The following is a 16,945-nucleotide window of genomic DNA, read 5'->3' as shown; positions in this document are numbered from 1 at the left end:
TGTGTTTACTTTGCTTTCTTCCAATGCCGAGCTTCAGGAATTAGGATACAGAAAGCCGTGGGACAAAGTTGACACATCTTCCTGGAGCATGTTTTGCCTAAAGATTTTAAAGTAGAAATCAAGGAATGTAACTAATTATAAAGTAGACCACTGGCTTTCCATTAAATAGGGCTAGTTTATGCTGCAAAGCACACTAAATCATATTACTTTCAAAGATAAATACAGTAGGCTTCGCAGAAACGCCAGCCTTTTAGTGGGTCCTGTGCCCCACAGGGGATGCATTAATCCTCTATGATAATTGATAATTCATTAGAAGGTTTCAGATAGCTACTTTGAAGCCAGATGGTCCTGGTGGCCTGAGTCCCACCTCCATGAGTCAGTGCCTGGGTAGCCTTGGGCAAATCACTCAATCTTACTGAACCTCATCTGTTTAATAAGAATTTGACCACATCTGTATAGGGAGTCTTGAGGATTCCCTGGATCACATGAAAATCCAAATTATTAAACATCTACAAATCACTGTCTAAACATGCTTTCTGGTTTGTTCAGCCACTGGCTTACATGTAATCCTCCAGCTAACAGTACTGAGCCTCAGACAGAACCATCAGCCTCTCTCTCTATATTGCTTTCAAACCTATTTCCATTAAACAGCAAGGACCTACTGTATACAGCACAGGGAACTATGTTCAGTCTCTTGTAATAACAAAAGGGGGAGTAATCTAAGAAAAATGTGTATGTATAACTGAATCACTTTGCTGTACACGTGAAACTAACATTGTAAATCAACTACACTGCAGTAGAAAACAAAGCTAAGAAAAAAATATTATTTCCAGCTTTCGGATCTTAAAGCAGGTTGTGAAAAATTGTCAAGTATTACCAAGTAGAAAACCATTTACTTTCATTTTGAGTGGATACATTTACATTATCCAAAATGTCTTTTAACAGAAATAAGGGGTTCTGTAAGTTTTTTTTGTAGTCAGTTTTCAATGTTGTGTCAATTTCTGGTGTACAGCATCACAGTGTAGTCACACATAAACAAACATATATATCCGTTTTCATATTCTTTTCCGGTATAGGTTACTACAAGATATTTACTGAGTAATTCCCTGTGCTCTGCAGTATAAGCTTATTGTTTATCTGTTTTACATATAGTGGTTAGTATCTGCAAATTTCGAACTCTCAATTTATCCCTTCCCCTGCCAGTAACCATAAGTTTGTTTTCTATGTCTGCAAGTCAGCTTTGTAAGTAAGTTCATTTGACTTTTTTAAAGATTCCACATAGAAAAAGACCATATTGTATCACTTATCTTTCTAGCTTACTTCACTAAGAATGAGAATCTCCAGGTCCATCGATGTTGCTGCAGATGGCCCTGTTTTTTATTGTTTTTATGGCTAAGTAGTATTCCATTGTATAAATATACCACAGTGTCTTTATCCAGTCATGTGTTAATAGACACTTACGTTGCTTCTGTCTTGGCTAGTATACACAGTGCTGCTGTGAACATTGGGGTGCGTGTATTGCTCAGGAGTGGGATTGTTGGATCATATGGTAAGTCTATTTTTAGTTGTTTTTTTTTTTGAGGAATCTCCGTACTGTCCTCCATGGTGGCTGCACCAAACTGCAGTCCCACCAATAGTGTAGGAGGGTTCCCTTTTCTCCACTGTCTCCATTACACTGATACCAGTTGGGTTTGTCTCAATGGCTGTTGGTTCATTAGTTTATCAAACAGCCCAGCTGAAGTATGGGAACAGTTATTAAAGTGCTTTTCTCAAAATAAGAATTCAACTTTGAACCCTTGAAGATTCAGTGAGATCAATGAAGAAGTAGTTTGATACATATACATGCTCTTTGAGTAAAGAATCCCACTGATTTGGCCAGGTTTTATATATATATATAATAATCAAGAACATAAAAATGCACGTGGCCCAGGGAGCACAATGGACCCCTGAATTATCAGCCTGGCTGCTCTGGTCACAACTTGAGTTACTTTTCCCTCAGAAGCAGCATCATAACTATTCTGTCCCCCTCAGTGGGATGGTAGGTTTCCATATTAAAGGTGGTCCGTCTGCAATTCACTCAGACCTGGTTAAGTCACTGGTTTTCCACCACTGCCACAAATATGCCTCAGCGTTCTGATTTAGTTTGATTGGAAAGTGAGTGAAGCTCTGAAAGCTCCCCACGTGCTTCTGACCAAGGTGAAATTTCCTAGCCCCTGACCCCAGCCCATCCAGGAGCTGCCTAAAAAAGCAGCTGCTTTGATTGACCAAAGCACCACGAACATCGCAAGCCTTCCCACCAGTTTTTTTCTAAATTGGTTTAGAATTAGATCCTAGATTGTTTTGAATGTTACTCCCCAAAGTAACAAAATGAATGTCACTCCCCAAAGTAACAAAAGCCATCGTCTGCACGCTCAGAGGGTGGGAGCAAAATATGACCTAAAACCTTGTCTGGGTTTGGAAGTAATTGAGAAACGTGGATAAATACCACTGTTTCCATGAAAAATACAGAAATGGGAGAGAAGTCAGTCGTCATGCCAACAAGAAATAAATTTTCCTGAGGTGCTAAATAATTTTCTGGTAGCAGTTTTAAGACTTTGATTCATGACACCAGGCTCTGCCTCACACATAAGCTACCTTGACTGTGTTGGAATATACACGACCTGTGTTCCCTTAGCATTAAATAACTATTACATGAGCAAACAATACCTACAGTAGGAAAGAAAGGCTGATTAAAAGAATGCTTTGTGATGGTCTGCCTTGCCTTGCATAAAAGCAAACTGGTTTTGCTCGAGACAACAGATTATCACTGCTTTTCACAGAGAAATGGCCTTTAAATAAAAATATACGATCCACTTCTTAAATCTTTACAGCAGAACACTAGAATATGCTGCTTAGATTTGGGGGTGGGGGGGTGTCAACGCAGCTTGCATGTAAAGCATGTGAAGCTAGAGCTCTCAGAACCAGCAGGTTCATTCACACAATTTAAAGACCTCATGCAGACATTAGGGCCTTGAATTTCAAAGTAACCGTAGCCTGACTTAAAAGTAGATCCTATAGCACATGCAAAAATGCTCAATATCACTAACTATCAGAGAAATGCAAATCAAAACTACAATGAGGTATCAGCTCACACCAGTCAGAATAGCCATCATTCAAAAATCTACAAATGACAAATCCCGGAGAGGCTGTGGAGAAAAGGGAACCCTCCTACACTGCTGGTGGGAAAGCAGTTTGGTGCAGCCACTGTGGAAAACAGGATGGAGATTCCTCAAAAGACGAGGAATAGACTTACCATAGGACCCAGGAATCCCACTCCTGGGCATATATCCAGAAGGAACCCTACTTCAAAAAGACACCTGCACCCCAGTGTTCACAGCAGCACTATTTACAATAGCCAAGACATGGAGACAGCCTAAATGTCCATCAACAGATGACTGGATAAAGAAGTTGTGGTATCGTTATACAATGGACTACTACTCAGCCATAAAAACCGACAACATAACGCCATTTGCAGCAACATGGATGTAAGTGAAGTAAGCCAGGAAGAGAAAGAAAAATACCATATGAGATCGCTCATATGTGGAATCTAGAAGAAACAAACAAACAAAACATAAATACAAAACCGAAACAGACTCATAGACATAGAATACAAACTTGTGGTTGCCAAGGGGGAGGGGTGGGAAGGGATAGACTGGGTGTTCAAAATTGGTCCATACTGACAGGCATATGCAGAATAGCTAAACAAGATTATACTGTACAGCACAGGGAAATATATACAAACTCTTGTAGCTCACAGAGAAAAAAGAATGACAATATGTATGTTCATGTATAACTGAAAAATTGTGCTCTACACTGGAATTTGACATAACATTGTAAAATAACTCAATAAAAAAATGTTTAGAAAAGCCCACATTGCTCCTCCCCTCACTTTTTGCAGGTGCTTGGTTGATTTCAACCAGCCTGTATTGGAAGGTAAAGTTGGTTCCATCAAGTACAGTGTATTCATGCCACAGCAGCCATTTAAAATAGGACGCTATGCAGTGGATGTGTTAGGTATTGACTTAGCTAAGCTTAGAACTGTGTTTCCCGGAAGTTCCCCCACTCCAAGTTACGGCAACACCAGGAGTGATACTCCATTCGCTCCGGGAGGTCAGTGCAGAGCCCAGGCTGCTGTAGGTCACCCGGTGGCTCCCCATGTTCACTTGGGCCAGTCCTTGGGACTTAGAGGTGGTGAGAGATGGTCAGGGGTACCAGTTCATCCTGGTAGGCTGTGGCTCATCCTCCCTCTCCTCCACTCACATCCATCTTCCCTTCAGCCTGCTCTGCTGACTTCAGACTCCAGCATCCAACACAAAGGCAGCAGCCTTACACAGACCATATGCCCAGTTTCTGCAACTGCATGAGTTTCACTTGCTGTAATGAACCTGTCTGTATCTTACTGATAGAAGCTTTCTCTGACTGAACTCTGATTGAAAACCCTTAGCCCAGATCTGGAAATCAGAAAGTTGGCCTACCTGGAGTTTAAAATAATAATACATAAAGAATAATAAACTGCCAATAAATCTTGCCACCTTTAAAGATGAGATGATTTCACTATTTAATTTCCAAATCTATCACAATGTCCAACAGTCTTATACCAAGTACCCTGACCAGTTGTTGCAAACTCTGCTGGTAAAGAATATTTTTAAGTATTTTAAATGCATTGATGAATTGAAAATTAGTTATGAACAGCATAAGAACCCAGAGACAGGATCTGAGCACTGAAGCCAGCTGTAACTTCACAAATGTGCTAAACTAGAGGAAATTTGGTTTCAGTTTTATGGACTACTGGGTATGGGAAGAAAGCAAATCACAGGGCCCACTCAAAGCAGGTAGTCTCTTGAGAGATCCACAGGTGTAAGTGGAACCCCAGTGTAAGGATGAGCTAGAATTGAACCTACCTGGTCTTCCCCACCTCTGACCTTTCCACCCAGAGGCTTGCAAGGGAAATAGCCTGTCCTGAAACCTCAGGCAAAGGAGTTCACAGTGGGTCCCAACTGACGGTGGCACCAGTGACTGATGGGTCTTTATTTGCTGAAGTGGAGACTTACTTTTGGCTCTTGAGAGGATGTGCATCTGTTTCCAAGAAATATGAACCCACACATTCAAGTATGAAATATACTCAAACAAGGCGGCCAGTTTAGAGGCACAAATACGGGCATCAGCAGAGAAGGAATGTCATTCAGTATGTTTACTCTGAGTCAGGAAACAAAAGGGAATTTAGAGTACAAAGCAAAAGAATGTAAAAGTGGCTCACAAATTAGAAAATACACAAAAAGGAATTTCTAGCAATGAAAATATAATCTCAGTAAGCAAACCTCCAACAGGTGTGATGAGAAATAAGTAAAAAGGAAATTACAAGGAACATGAGATCACATCTAAAGGATCATCCAGGAAGGAGGGAGGCAGAGTAACAGGAAGTCTAGGGTGACAGAAAAAACTATTTTCAAAGTCCTGTCAGCTGAGTGTTGTCTAGAAGTGATGAAAGACACAAAACTACACATTTAGAGAGTCAAAAATTCAGGCAGAGTCAATAACATGAAATCCACACCTAGGCGTGTCAGAATGACACTGCAGAACATCAAGGCTGAGAAGCAGCAGGAGAGAGAAGAACCCAACAGAAGGTCTAGAATTGAAGTTAAGTGGATGGCTGACTTCTTAACATTAGTGAGAACCAAAATACAAAGGAGTAATACCTTCCATCCCTGTGAGAAAACAACTGTCAGTGTATGTTGTGTAGCCAGAGAAAACCCCTTTTACAAAAAAAAAGAAAGAAAGAAAGAAAAGAGAGTAAATTAACAATTTATTCCAGAAACACAAAACTGAGGATTCAGCCCCAGCAAACCCTCACTAGAAGAACCTATCAACCAAAGATTTTCGGAAAATAGGAAGATTGAAAGTTAGAGAAGGAATAAGTGAGGCAAGTGGAAACTACCCAGATCTGTGTAAATAAACAATAAACAATACTGCTGGATTACACATCACAGGACCAAAATACCTAACAGTACTCATAAATCAAGAATAGTACACATAGACTGCTGCATTTAAAAAGACAGTCTATTAAAGATACAAGATTGTTAGGAGATTAACTCTCCCCCAAACTGAACTACGGATTCAACACAGTCCCAATCAAATTCTCTACAGGCTTTTAGGACATATATGGAAAAGGAAAGGACCTACAACAGCAAAACCAGTCTGTTTTCCTTTTGCAAAAGGCTAGGCAGGTAAATGATTACAGCAAAGCAGAGACTTTAGAAATAGATCTACCCGTATATGGTTAATTGCTCTTCAACAAAAAACACCAGTGCTATTCAACAGGGAAAGGATTTTTTTTTTTTTTAATAAACGCTGCTGGAACAACTAGATAGCCCTACTGAGAAAAAAGTGAACCTCAGTTCTACTCTTAACAACTAATTCAAGATGGCTCATAAATCTAAATATAAAGCTAAAACAACTTTTAAAAGCTACATAAAGATATATAAACTAAATAAGAAATATATACATATTTATTACATAAAGCTAAAACTATAAAATATGTACATAGATGGAAGGCAACAACTGGTTCTAGTTTTAAAAGCTAGAAAATTACATGGGCAACTACCTTTATGATCTTGGGGTGGGTGATGGTTTATTAGAGAAGATACAAAAAGCAATGAACAGTAAATATAGGATAAACTGATATTGACCAATAGACATTGTTTAAAAATGATAAAGCCATAGATTGGGAGAAAATACTGTACACATAGATGCGCAGATATATCATCTCAATTTTCTGGAAATTCTGAATATTCAGATGTATAACTGCCAAAAATAACTTTTATCCAGAATATACAGCAAATCAGTAACAAAAATGCAAATAACCGAATTGTGAAAAGAACAAAAAGTTGAGCTAAAGATTTACACTGGTCCTTCCCAAAAGAACATCTTTGAATAGCCAATAAGCATGTAAAAAAACTGCTCAACATCATTAGTCCTCAGGGAAATCAAATTCATAATGAAGATGCATTTTATAGCCATTGAAATTGCTTTAATTACTTCAATATTGGTGATAGGAATGTAAGATTGCACAACTAACTTCGAAAACAGTTTGGCGTTTTTTTTTTTTTTTTTTTACTGTACTACTCTGCTGTGTAACATATTGCCCTATAAACTTAGCTGCTTAAAACCACTGACATTTACTATCTCACAGTTTCTGAGGGTCAGAAATCGGCTTGTGAGTTAGTGATGGCTCTGACTTAAGATCACTCAGTGAGGATGCTGTCCAGGGCTGTGATCTCTTCGAATGCCTACACTGGGGAAGACCCATCTCTACGTGTACTCCTGTGCTTACTGGCAGGACTCGGTTCCTGGAGACTACTGGATTTACTGGATTTAGAGGCTTAGTTCCTCAGGGGCTAATGGGCTCCCTCAGTTTCTCAGGCATCTTCATAGGGCAGCTCTCAGCATGGCAGCTGGCACCCCTTTGAGGGAGGGAATGAGAGAAGGAACCCAAGATGAAAACCATGGTCTTTTTAGAACCTCATCTCCTAAGTGACACTATTACTCTTGAACTTGTGTAGAAAAAAGTCGCTCTGTCCAGCCCACATCGAGGACAGGGAACCACCCAAGGGCATGAATAGCCAAGAGACAAGGATCCCTGGGGACTATTTTACATGCTGCCTTACTACACTTAGTAAAGACACACTTATACTACAACATAGGAATCCTACTCTACCTACTTATTTTTAGAGAGATGAACACTGTGTCCTCCAAAAAGACTTGTGAAAAATAAGCCCCTATCTTGAAACAACCAAATAGCTACTAACAAGAGGCTGGATAAAGGGTATAGACTTTCAGTTATAAGATGAATGAGTTCTAGCAATCAAATATACAGCGTGGTGACTGCAGTTAATGATCATGTAGTATATATTTAAAATTTGCTGGAAGAGTAGACCTTAAATGTTCTTACCACATGGGAGAAAAAGGTAAATCATCTGAGGTGATGGAGAGGTTAATTACCTCAACTGGGGGACCCATTTCACGATGTAGACATATATTGCAACATCATGTTGTACACCTTACATACATATGATGTTTTTTGTCCGTGTAATTAAAAGACCTGTATGTTTCACTGTATGTAAATTTTTCCCCAATAAAAGGTCACCTGAAATCAAAAATGATCCAGTTACATGAGAGATGCATCTGAAACATAACCATACAGAATGGATGACAGGTGTTTAAGGAAAAGTATCTTGACTTTACAAAACATAGCACCAACAACTTCAGCACACACATTCTTCTTAGACAGGCATGAAGGTTTATAAAAATTGACACCTACTGGTCCAAAAACTTAGTGTCAATTTTTAAGTTTTTCTGACTATAAGATTATCAGTTCAGAACCAGTACAGAAAATACACACTAGAAATATAACACAGCAACTCTCACCTACTTAGAAATTGAGGACAATCCTTCAAGCCTCACCACAGGAGAAATTAGACTAAAACGATAAAACATTTACACCTATATTAGGAATACTCCTTTGTGATCCTGCCAGAGAAACATACACATCCTTAAATAAATATATGAAAAATTAGAAAAGGCAAAAGAAGGCAGAACATTTTGATTAACTAAGATGGCAACACATTTTAGAACTGCAGAACTACAGAATTACCCTAATCCATCTAGAACAAAAAAACAAGGACGATTCAAGAACAAGAAACATAAAATTGAATTGACAAAATGAGAAGTCAGCTCTTTGAAAAGACCAATAATTGACAGTACTGCTCAAAAGGAAAATAAGACAAGAATAAAAAATATTTAGAACAGCAACAAAACAGACATAATGACAAGTGTTGGGGGCATTTTTTAAAAATGAAAATATTACGAAAAACATTGCCAAGAAATTTAAACCTTTGTATGAAATGGAAAAAATACCAAGAAATCAGACACCTTTCTGAAATCGACCCGAGAAGAAACATAATACCTGCATAATCCCTACAATCACTTTTAAAGTGGAAATAAGATGTTTTCCGTGCCCAGGACGTTTATCAGTAAGTTAAATATGCGAGGGGTAAATAACTCTAATATTTCTTAGAAAATGTCAATATAAAAGTGATAGAACCTCTCAAAGATATTATAAGAAAGAAAAATTACAAGATAAACTTATGAACACACGTGCAAAATCCTAAACAAAATTAAGACCTACTTTCAAAAACTGATAGAAAAGGTGATATGTAATGACAATATCAGATTAACCACCAAAAACTTAGCGGTGGATTATTATTAGAAAATTAATATAATTCACCACATTACTAGACTAGGGGAAAATGTATTACGTCAATATCTGAAGAATTAAGTAGTACTTAATAAAATTCCCATGAATGACTGATAGAAACTCATAGCAAAACAGAAATAGGTGGAAACGCTTTTATCTTGATAAAAACTATTTAGGATTAAAAAAAACAACTAGCGCAAGAAAAATCTTACTTAATGGTAAATTTTTGAAAGTTTTCCCTGTATAGTCGGGAGAAAGATTGCCATTTCCCTACTGTGTTGGACAGTGCTAGACAGTACAGTATTGAAAAGGAAATAACAGATGTAAGAAATAATAAGATACAAAACTATCATAAATTAATTAGTGCCTACAAAAAAACCCCTAAAATAACCAGTGTACAAAGTATGAAAAATAAGATAATCTACCTAGATGTTAACTGTAAGATCAACTTACCAAAAAGAAAAAAAAAACAAAAAACTGGACAGCCATAGGAAAAAGGAGTAAGTGTAAGAAAAATGCTTTTCTTTTTTTTTTTGCTGAAATACCATTTTCCATAGCCACAAGACATTATGCTGAACCCACATAGAGACAGATGCAGTGATCATGGCGTTAACAAAAATCCAATCAAAATTCCAAAGGGCTTCCTTCAGTTGAAACTTCAGTCGATGCTGAAATGTATTTGGAAGACCAGGAATGGCTGGGACATTTATAAGAAGGTAAGAGGACTTGCCTTATGAAATGTAGAGAATCTTAAAGTCATAATAAGCAAAATATTTACTTAATTACTGTCACAGGGATAGATTGAGCAGAGCAACAGAACAGACGGGGAGCCCTGACAGAGATCCAGACGTGTGAGGCAACAGCATTTATAGCAGAGCGACGTAGGGGCTTTTCAGTGTACCAGGCTGACATCCTTGGTCTGCATCTGTTTTGACCCCAGCCGCAGATCATACACAAAAATGAATACCTGATGAATAAGAGACAATGAAAAGGCAAAACCTAAAAGTTTGGGAAAAACTACAGAAGAAATTTAGGACCTCAGTGTAGGGATGGACTGCTCAAATAAGACACAGAATGCACAGACCCCAGAGGGAAAGATAACAAATGTGTTGATTTTAATATGCAAAACTTTGTTCATCCAGAGATGCTAATCAGAGAGGGAAAAGATAAACTACAGCCTCAAAAAAGAAATTTTCAATACACAGACCTGCTAAGCGATTCTTCTTCAGAATATATAAAGCATCACTGCAGCTCAGTCAGACGACATCACAAACACAAAAACAATTAAAAGAGACAAAAGACATTTCACTGAAGATGAATCCAAATGGCTTCGAAACAAACGGAAAGATGCTTAACTCCATTACTAATCTGGGAAATGCAAATTTAGAAGACAGCAGCATCCCCTTTCACAGTCACTTTCTAATAAACACTATCAAATGCTAGCAAGACAGTCGCAGACACAGAACTGGTGGGAAAGTCGAAGCTCTAGTCATGCATACCCTGGGAGCTAGCAACTCCGTCTTTCCGTCGTTGTCCTAAAGGAAACTGACACAAGCACACCGGATCCGCACGCAAGCCTGTGCAGAGATGACCGCACAAACAGAAACTTGCAACCAGTCCAGATGTCCAACCAAAGGATGGCCAGATAACTCACCATGTATCATCACACCAGGGAAACAGAATAAATTACAGCCATGCTACAGCAATGGATACACCTCAGGAACAAAATCTTGAGGCAAAAAAATGAATAAATCACTAAAGAATACATACATAGAATTATTCTGTGCATAAATTTCAAAAACACGTGATAGTAAACAATGTATGGTTTAAGAAGGCAAACATAGTAATACAATAGTAAAGAAACACAAGAAAGCAGTTAACAAAAGTCTTATTAGGTCATTACTCTTCAGAGAAGGAAATGGGTAGCATTAAGAAACAGGGCTCAGGAAATTACAAAGCTAAGAATTGTTTTCCTCTTAAAAAGGACAGTGAGTATATGCAATGCAAAGATCCGCTATGTGGTTGCTCTTTTTACCATATTTATACTTGGAGAAATCTTTTGCCTCAATTCCAAAACTATCAGCCAGGTGAGAAAAGTAGCTGTCTCCTGTCCAGAGCATCTCCACCACCTGCCGTACATGATTGTGCAGAGACTCGTAATTTCCTTATAGTTTTCTTATGGTCACTCACTGACATCACCTAGTTTTTGTGGGCACCTGAGAAGAGGGCGTTTAGAACAGTGGTTCTCAAGGTGTGGTCCCCAAACCAGCAGCTTCAGCATCACTTGTAACGTCACAAGTGCAGGAGTTCAGGCACCACCCTAAACCCGCTGTATCAGACTCTGGGTGGAGCCGAGCAATCTGTGTTAACAAGCCCTCCAGGGGATTCTGATGCTCACGTTTGAGAACCATGGTTCTGGAGGGCATGACCCAGGTGGGGACCTCCTGTCCTAGACATTCTTCCACTCCCGGGCTCCTCAGTCCTCCGAGATGGGGGTTGCACTTGCTCCTAACAGAAGCCATCTTCATTTCAAAAGCCAAAGGGACCCTCCACGGCCACCCCTCTCCCCCAGTCAGGAGGAAGCCTCCTTCCATCTTCCTTGCACAACACCATCTAAGCAGTGGTGTCGTGGTGCTGCATCTAAGGTCAGGAACTGACTGACGTCACTGCCAGACTGCTTCGTCTGCTCCCTGCAGGCTTCACGGGGCTCTCGTGGGAGCTGTTCTCACAGCCAAAAGATTAGCATGTGAACAAACTTCAATTTGCCTGAACAACAGAGGCCCTTGGGATGGGGTATAAAACACAAAGCCAGTTACCGTTCTGTGTCTGCGTCCAGGGACCCGTCAGAGCCTTTCCCGTTAGGAGCCAGTTTCAGAGCAGCCGCCCTTCTTGGCACCCTTCCAAGGTACGTCCAAGGCTGAGAGGCGGGAAAAGCAGCGGTCCCTTCCGAGTCCACGTCTCCGGCCCTGGCGCCCTCCGGCTGCCCTCAAAGCCCGGCGGCCGCGGCCGGAGTCGCGCGGGTTCGCGTGCCTGCCTGACCTGCCCGCGCGCCATCTCACGCCGTTCTCCAAGCTCTGTATGGTTTTTTCGATCTCAAGTTTTTCCCCCTCAACTATCTTCTTGTATCAGTCACTTCGCATGCTACCCACGGAACAGGAGCACATTCACTGTATCCTGGATTCGACGTCTCTGAAGGAGACAGCTGCAGTAAGTTGCAAGGACTGTCACAGAGCAGGGGCTGTGTCTCCCTGAGCCCTAGGTGGTGCAGGCGCCTTCCCCTTACTTACGGGGACTGGTTTGGGAAATCCAACTGCAATTCCACGAAGAAAGAGGTGGCACTGCATTACAAATGGCAGCGTGAAGATACGATGGACAGAGGTCCAGCTTTCCGGGAAGTGGCGTGGAATGCTGGGCAGCGAGCTTGGGTCTGACGCTTGGCCCTGCCCTTGCACAAGATACACCGCCCGGAGCAAGTCCTTGACCCGAGTCTCCTCACTTGTGTCATCGGGACTAAAGGAGGACCCAGGGCACAGGGTTTGCTCTGTTCTGTTTTGACTGAGGTACCTGAGTTCACAACGTTGTGTTACTTTCTGGTGTTCAGCACAGTGATTCAGTTGTGTGTGTGTGTGTGTAATATATATATATTCTTTTTCATATTCTTTTCCATTATAGGCTATTATGATTATTAAATATAATCCCCTGTGCTATACAGTTGGACCTTGCTGTTTATCTATTTTATAAGTAGTAGTTTGTATCTGCACATCTCTTACTCCCAGTTAACCCCTCTTGACCCCATTCCCCTCTGGTAATCCTGAGTAAAGGCACTGATTTTTTTCTGTCAAGATTGAATGAGATAACACATCTAAAGCACTTCCCACTGTGCCCACCTCCTAGTAAGGATTCAGTAAAGCAGCTGGTGTTTGTGGCAAGAAAAATAAGACCAACAGAACAGGTCAGAGCGGGTTCTCAATGGGCGAGCACGTTCAAGAGCTCAGCTCTTTCATGAGGAACTTGTGAAGGTTTTGATAACAGAAGTGACATATTCAGACCTGCCTTTGGGAAGATACATTTGCATGTGAAGTACACTGGGGAAAGAAGGATGAATTAGAGGTGAGACTTGGGAGGTTACGACAGTCGAGGTTAGGGATGAACTAGTATACTGAGTAGAGAGAAGCTGTGCCTTAAAAGCTGAGTTAACTGATGCAGCGAGGGAGGGAGGGACACGAGAAGGGGGGGATAGGGAAGGGGGCATGAGGACCCGCCCCCGGGGAGGGTGGGAGACGCAGGGCCACTGGGAAGAGGATGAAGCACTTTGGAGCTGGGCTGCCAGGACTATCAGAAGGGAAGCTTATGCCCTAAGGGGGAAGGTCTCAATATTAGTGAAGACAGAGGATGTTACATGACAGTAGGATAAGGTGTGGGAGTCAATCAGACCTTGAAGGAGAGAAATAAAGAAAATGATAGGAAACCACTTTCCTGTTTCCAAAGCTAGTGGGGGGCGGGTGTCAGGTGCAAAAGAAGCGCGCAGGTGGGTTGGATTACGGTCCTCCACAGAGCTGTCCTGCAACGTCACTGTTCCCAGCTACCCTAGCACCAAGACCCCCTCCCTTGTCACAGTGAGAAGGACCGCAGGCAAAGGAAGTCAGCCGGAATTCGGGGTGGAACCACACCCGGCTCATCACCACCTTGGCTCAGGCCTCGTGAGGAGGAAAGGGCAGGGGTGGGGGGGGTTGGCCACACACCAAGGCGTGAGCTCAGCCTGGAAGGAATGAGTTAAAGAGGAGCCCCAGCCAGTCCTTACCTGAGCACTCGGGACCTGCTGTTTCTCTTTCTGACTCTGAATGAGTCACTGGGGGAGAAACACAAAAGTCAGTGGAGAAGGTGCTGCTGGGAGGCAAAGCTCAGGGACCCAGCCCTGGGAAGATGGAAGAGCCCCCGTCTTGGCACCAGTGGAACGTGGCAGGGGTAGCGTCCCACTGGTCCCCGTGCCCATCCTGCCACTCACTGATGCCAATGAGTGGTGGCAGAACAGGGCATCAGTCATTGGCAGAGAGGGTGATGTTCCTTTATAACTAACGCCTTCCAAGTGTTGGAAAATTACGAATGTGGAAATAAAATGCAGGAAATCGCTCTGATTCAGAGCGATTTGATGGCCATCATTGAGGTCCATGCTTCCTAAGTCAGGGTGCTCTCTTTGTAACAGAGAAGAGGCTCTTCATTTGGGTCTATTTGGTGATAATATTAAAATCTGGACTATTTAGAGGACGGTTGAGTTTCAGTTCCTATCTTTCACACCACATGAGTGAGGCAAAAATCTTTCTATGAGGCATTATCCTCTTTTGCCATAATACTTAGCATCCGGTGTGGCTGATTCACTTTCTCTCAATTTACTTAATGTACAGACAATAAATTTCACTTTGTTGGGGGGGTTACAATACGTGAGTTTTCGTCGAGACATGGAGGCACATCATCACCGTTACAATCAAGACACACAGTAGCTCCAGCACAAAAAGTCAGCTGCTCCTCGCGCAGCCCTTTGTAGCCAAGTCACTCCTCCCCAGCGCCTGGCAATGACTTCCTGTTCTGATTCTTCTCTGGACAACTGCATATTTGAGTAAGACCTGAGGTTTCTTTCCAACTTGCTGCCGTAAAAACAGCAGTAACAGGAGTAATAATGGTTAACACATATTACACTTTTCTGAAGTGCCAGGCGCCACGTGAAGCTCTTTAGAGACGAGGACACTGAGGCTTTGACACATTTTGGGAAGGAGAGGAGGCAAGCAGGACTTGCCCAAGGTCACGGAGTGGCAACCCCCTGGCTGAGTCAGGCATGTCTAAGTCCTTCGTCTGTTTTCTGTTTTCTTAACTTCTATCCAGTCCTGCTTCCAGGAAAGAGAGAGAAAACAGGACAAAGTAGAAGGAGTACCTGCCAGTTTCAGGAAGCTCAGTTTAGCCCTGAGATTGCCTTTCCCTAAAAATAAACAAAACTTATGGAAGAACTTAGTTATTTGTATCAATAACACAATACTTGACTGGGGTGTAAGAGAAAGTGAAGCCAGGACCCTAGAACACCGTCCTTATCATTGTTGTGATGTGCAACGAAGATCAAGCCCAGGTATGTGGTGTTCTCCCTCACACACTTGGCCAGGTTTGTAAAGCAAAGCGAGAAAAAGTTCCTGATCTAATACTGAAATGTTGGCTCAGTGCTCAGAGCGTCAGCTTCCTCTTTGAAAAAAAAAAAGGAGAGAAAGAGACAGAGATCTTTCATCTTAGTCTTGTGTCTGTTTCAGGTTGGAGTCTCCCACCCGGTCTCTGGTGATGGAGGCCCCGAAAGGAGTAGAAATCAATGCAGAAGCCGGCAACATGGAAGCCACCTGCAGAACAGAGCTGAGACTGGAGTCCAAAGATGGAGAGGTAGGAGCAAGAGGGGCCTGCGTCCAGAGAGACGCCTGCGTCCAGAGAGGCGCCGCTCCAGCAAGCCCAGGTTGCCTAAAACGTGTCACCCCCTTTACCTCTGAGGCCGATCCTCCACCGGAACAACAAGAGCCCATCCGAAGGTTTTAGTTCTGGGACAGACACGTTGAACGGCACGATTATAGGCCAAACCCACAACATATAAAAGTTACGACTCATTATTTGTAAAGGACAGAGATAATCGCATATATTGCAAGAACAGAATTACAAGGACGGCTGTGAGAGTGGATGCTTTTTCCCACTCCTCTCTCTCATCCCCTTAGAATCAGCTGTACGTGGCTGGTAGGACTACGTGGTATACCTCACACATCTGTTTAAAGAGGATCTTAATTTACCTCTAGCCCTTCCTAAAGTTTACACTGTATGTTTCTGCTTTAATGGAACATGGGAAAGTCAGATCTCACAGCCATCCCAAATCAGAGCAAGCCAACCCTTCGCTACAGGAAGGTCAGGTAGCAAGAAGGCTAAGGGACGAAAGACTGTGCATATTCAGTCTCTTACCCCAGCACGATCCCACGCTGCTGAAAAGAATAAATGTGTTTTGCAAGCAAAGTAAAACCCCCAAAAGAAAACAGGCCTCAACTGCAGACTTTTAAAAATGCCTTCATTGTGTTCATAAGTGAATTTTTCTTTTGAAGAATTTTTTAAAAAGACGCAAAAGCGTTGTGAAAGCCAGTTCCACCTTTCACATCTACTTCGAGGCTGTCCGTCTCCACCTGCTTCTGTACCCTAAGCTCACCTTTCAGTGGGTTTGGCATTTGCTATGTTTGTTTCAAAAGAGCGAGTCATCTGATAGAGCTTTCAGTTATCAGAACTGTCTCTGCACACAGCTGCAAACGCCAAACCAGACACATTTAGAAGGAGTGCCTACATCACAGATGCAGTTTATAATCCGAGTCAGGACTCTGAAGGAACCGGTTATAATCCTAACAGTCATTGAAGACCAGAAAGTGCTGCGTATTCTTGAAGCCCCTCCATGCACACAGATGTGCTTAGGGTCTGAGACGTCCCCAATAAAGAAAATTGTTCTGAATCTGATTAAGCCTAGATTCAACTGCCAACTTGCAGGAAACATAGAGAACAGAGGAAAATCCAGAGTAAGGGAAGTAATAGAACAATAATCCTGTGTCTTCAACCAATCAATTGCAAAGGAGAAAAAAAAAGTACAGGAAAACCTGT

General features: G+C 41.8%; 1 protein-coding gene and 1 long non-coding RNA gene across 11 annotated transcripts in view; one reads left to right on the top strand and one right to left on the bottom strand.

Moving 5' to 3' along the window:
* The window catches only part of LOC140691163 (uncharacterized), a 129,525-nt gene that overhangs the window by 51,285 nt on the left and 61,295 nt on the right, over window positions 1–16,945 (bottom strand). For both annotated transcript variants that reach the window (XR_012066683.1, XR_012066680.1), the window contains exon 2: window positions 10–97. This is a non-coding gene — a long non-coding RNA (uncharacterized lncRNA). The remainder of the gene's footprint in view (window positions 1–9; window positions 98–16,945) is intronic.
* The window catches only part of SGCD (sarcoglycan delta), a 1,022,496-nt gene that overhangs the window by 996,766 nt on the left and 8,785 nt on the right, over window positions 1–16,945 (top strand). For all 9 annotated transcript variants that reach the window (XM_072953966.1, XM_072953991.1, XM_072953973.1 and 6 more), the window contains one exon: window positions 15,583–15,706. In XM_072953966.1, coding sequence (XP_072810067.1) covers window positions 15,583–15,706 — 124 coding nt within the window. The remainder of the gene's footprint in view (window positions 1–15,582; window positions 15,707–16,945) is intronic.

This window comes from Vicugna pacos, chromosome 3 (assembly GCF_048564905.1).
Source record: "Vicugna pacos chromosome 3, VicPac4, whole genome shotgun sequence".
Lineage (NCBI taxonomy): Eukaryota > Metazoa > Chordata > Mammalia > Artiodactyla > Camelidae > Vicugna > Vicugna pacos.
Note: the sequence above shows the minus strand (reverse complement) of the source record. Positions and strands in the feature narration are given on the sequence as shown.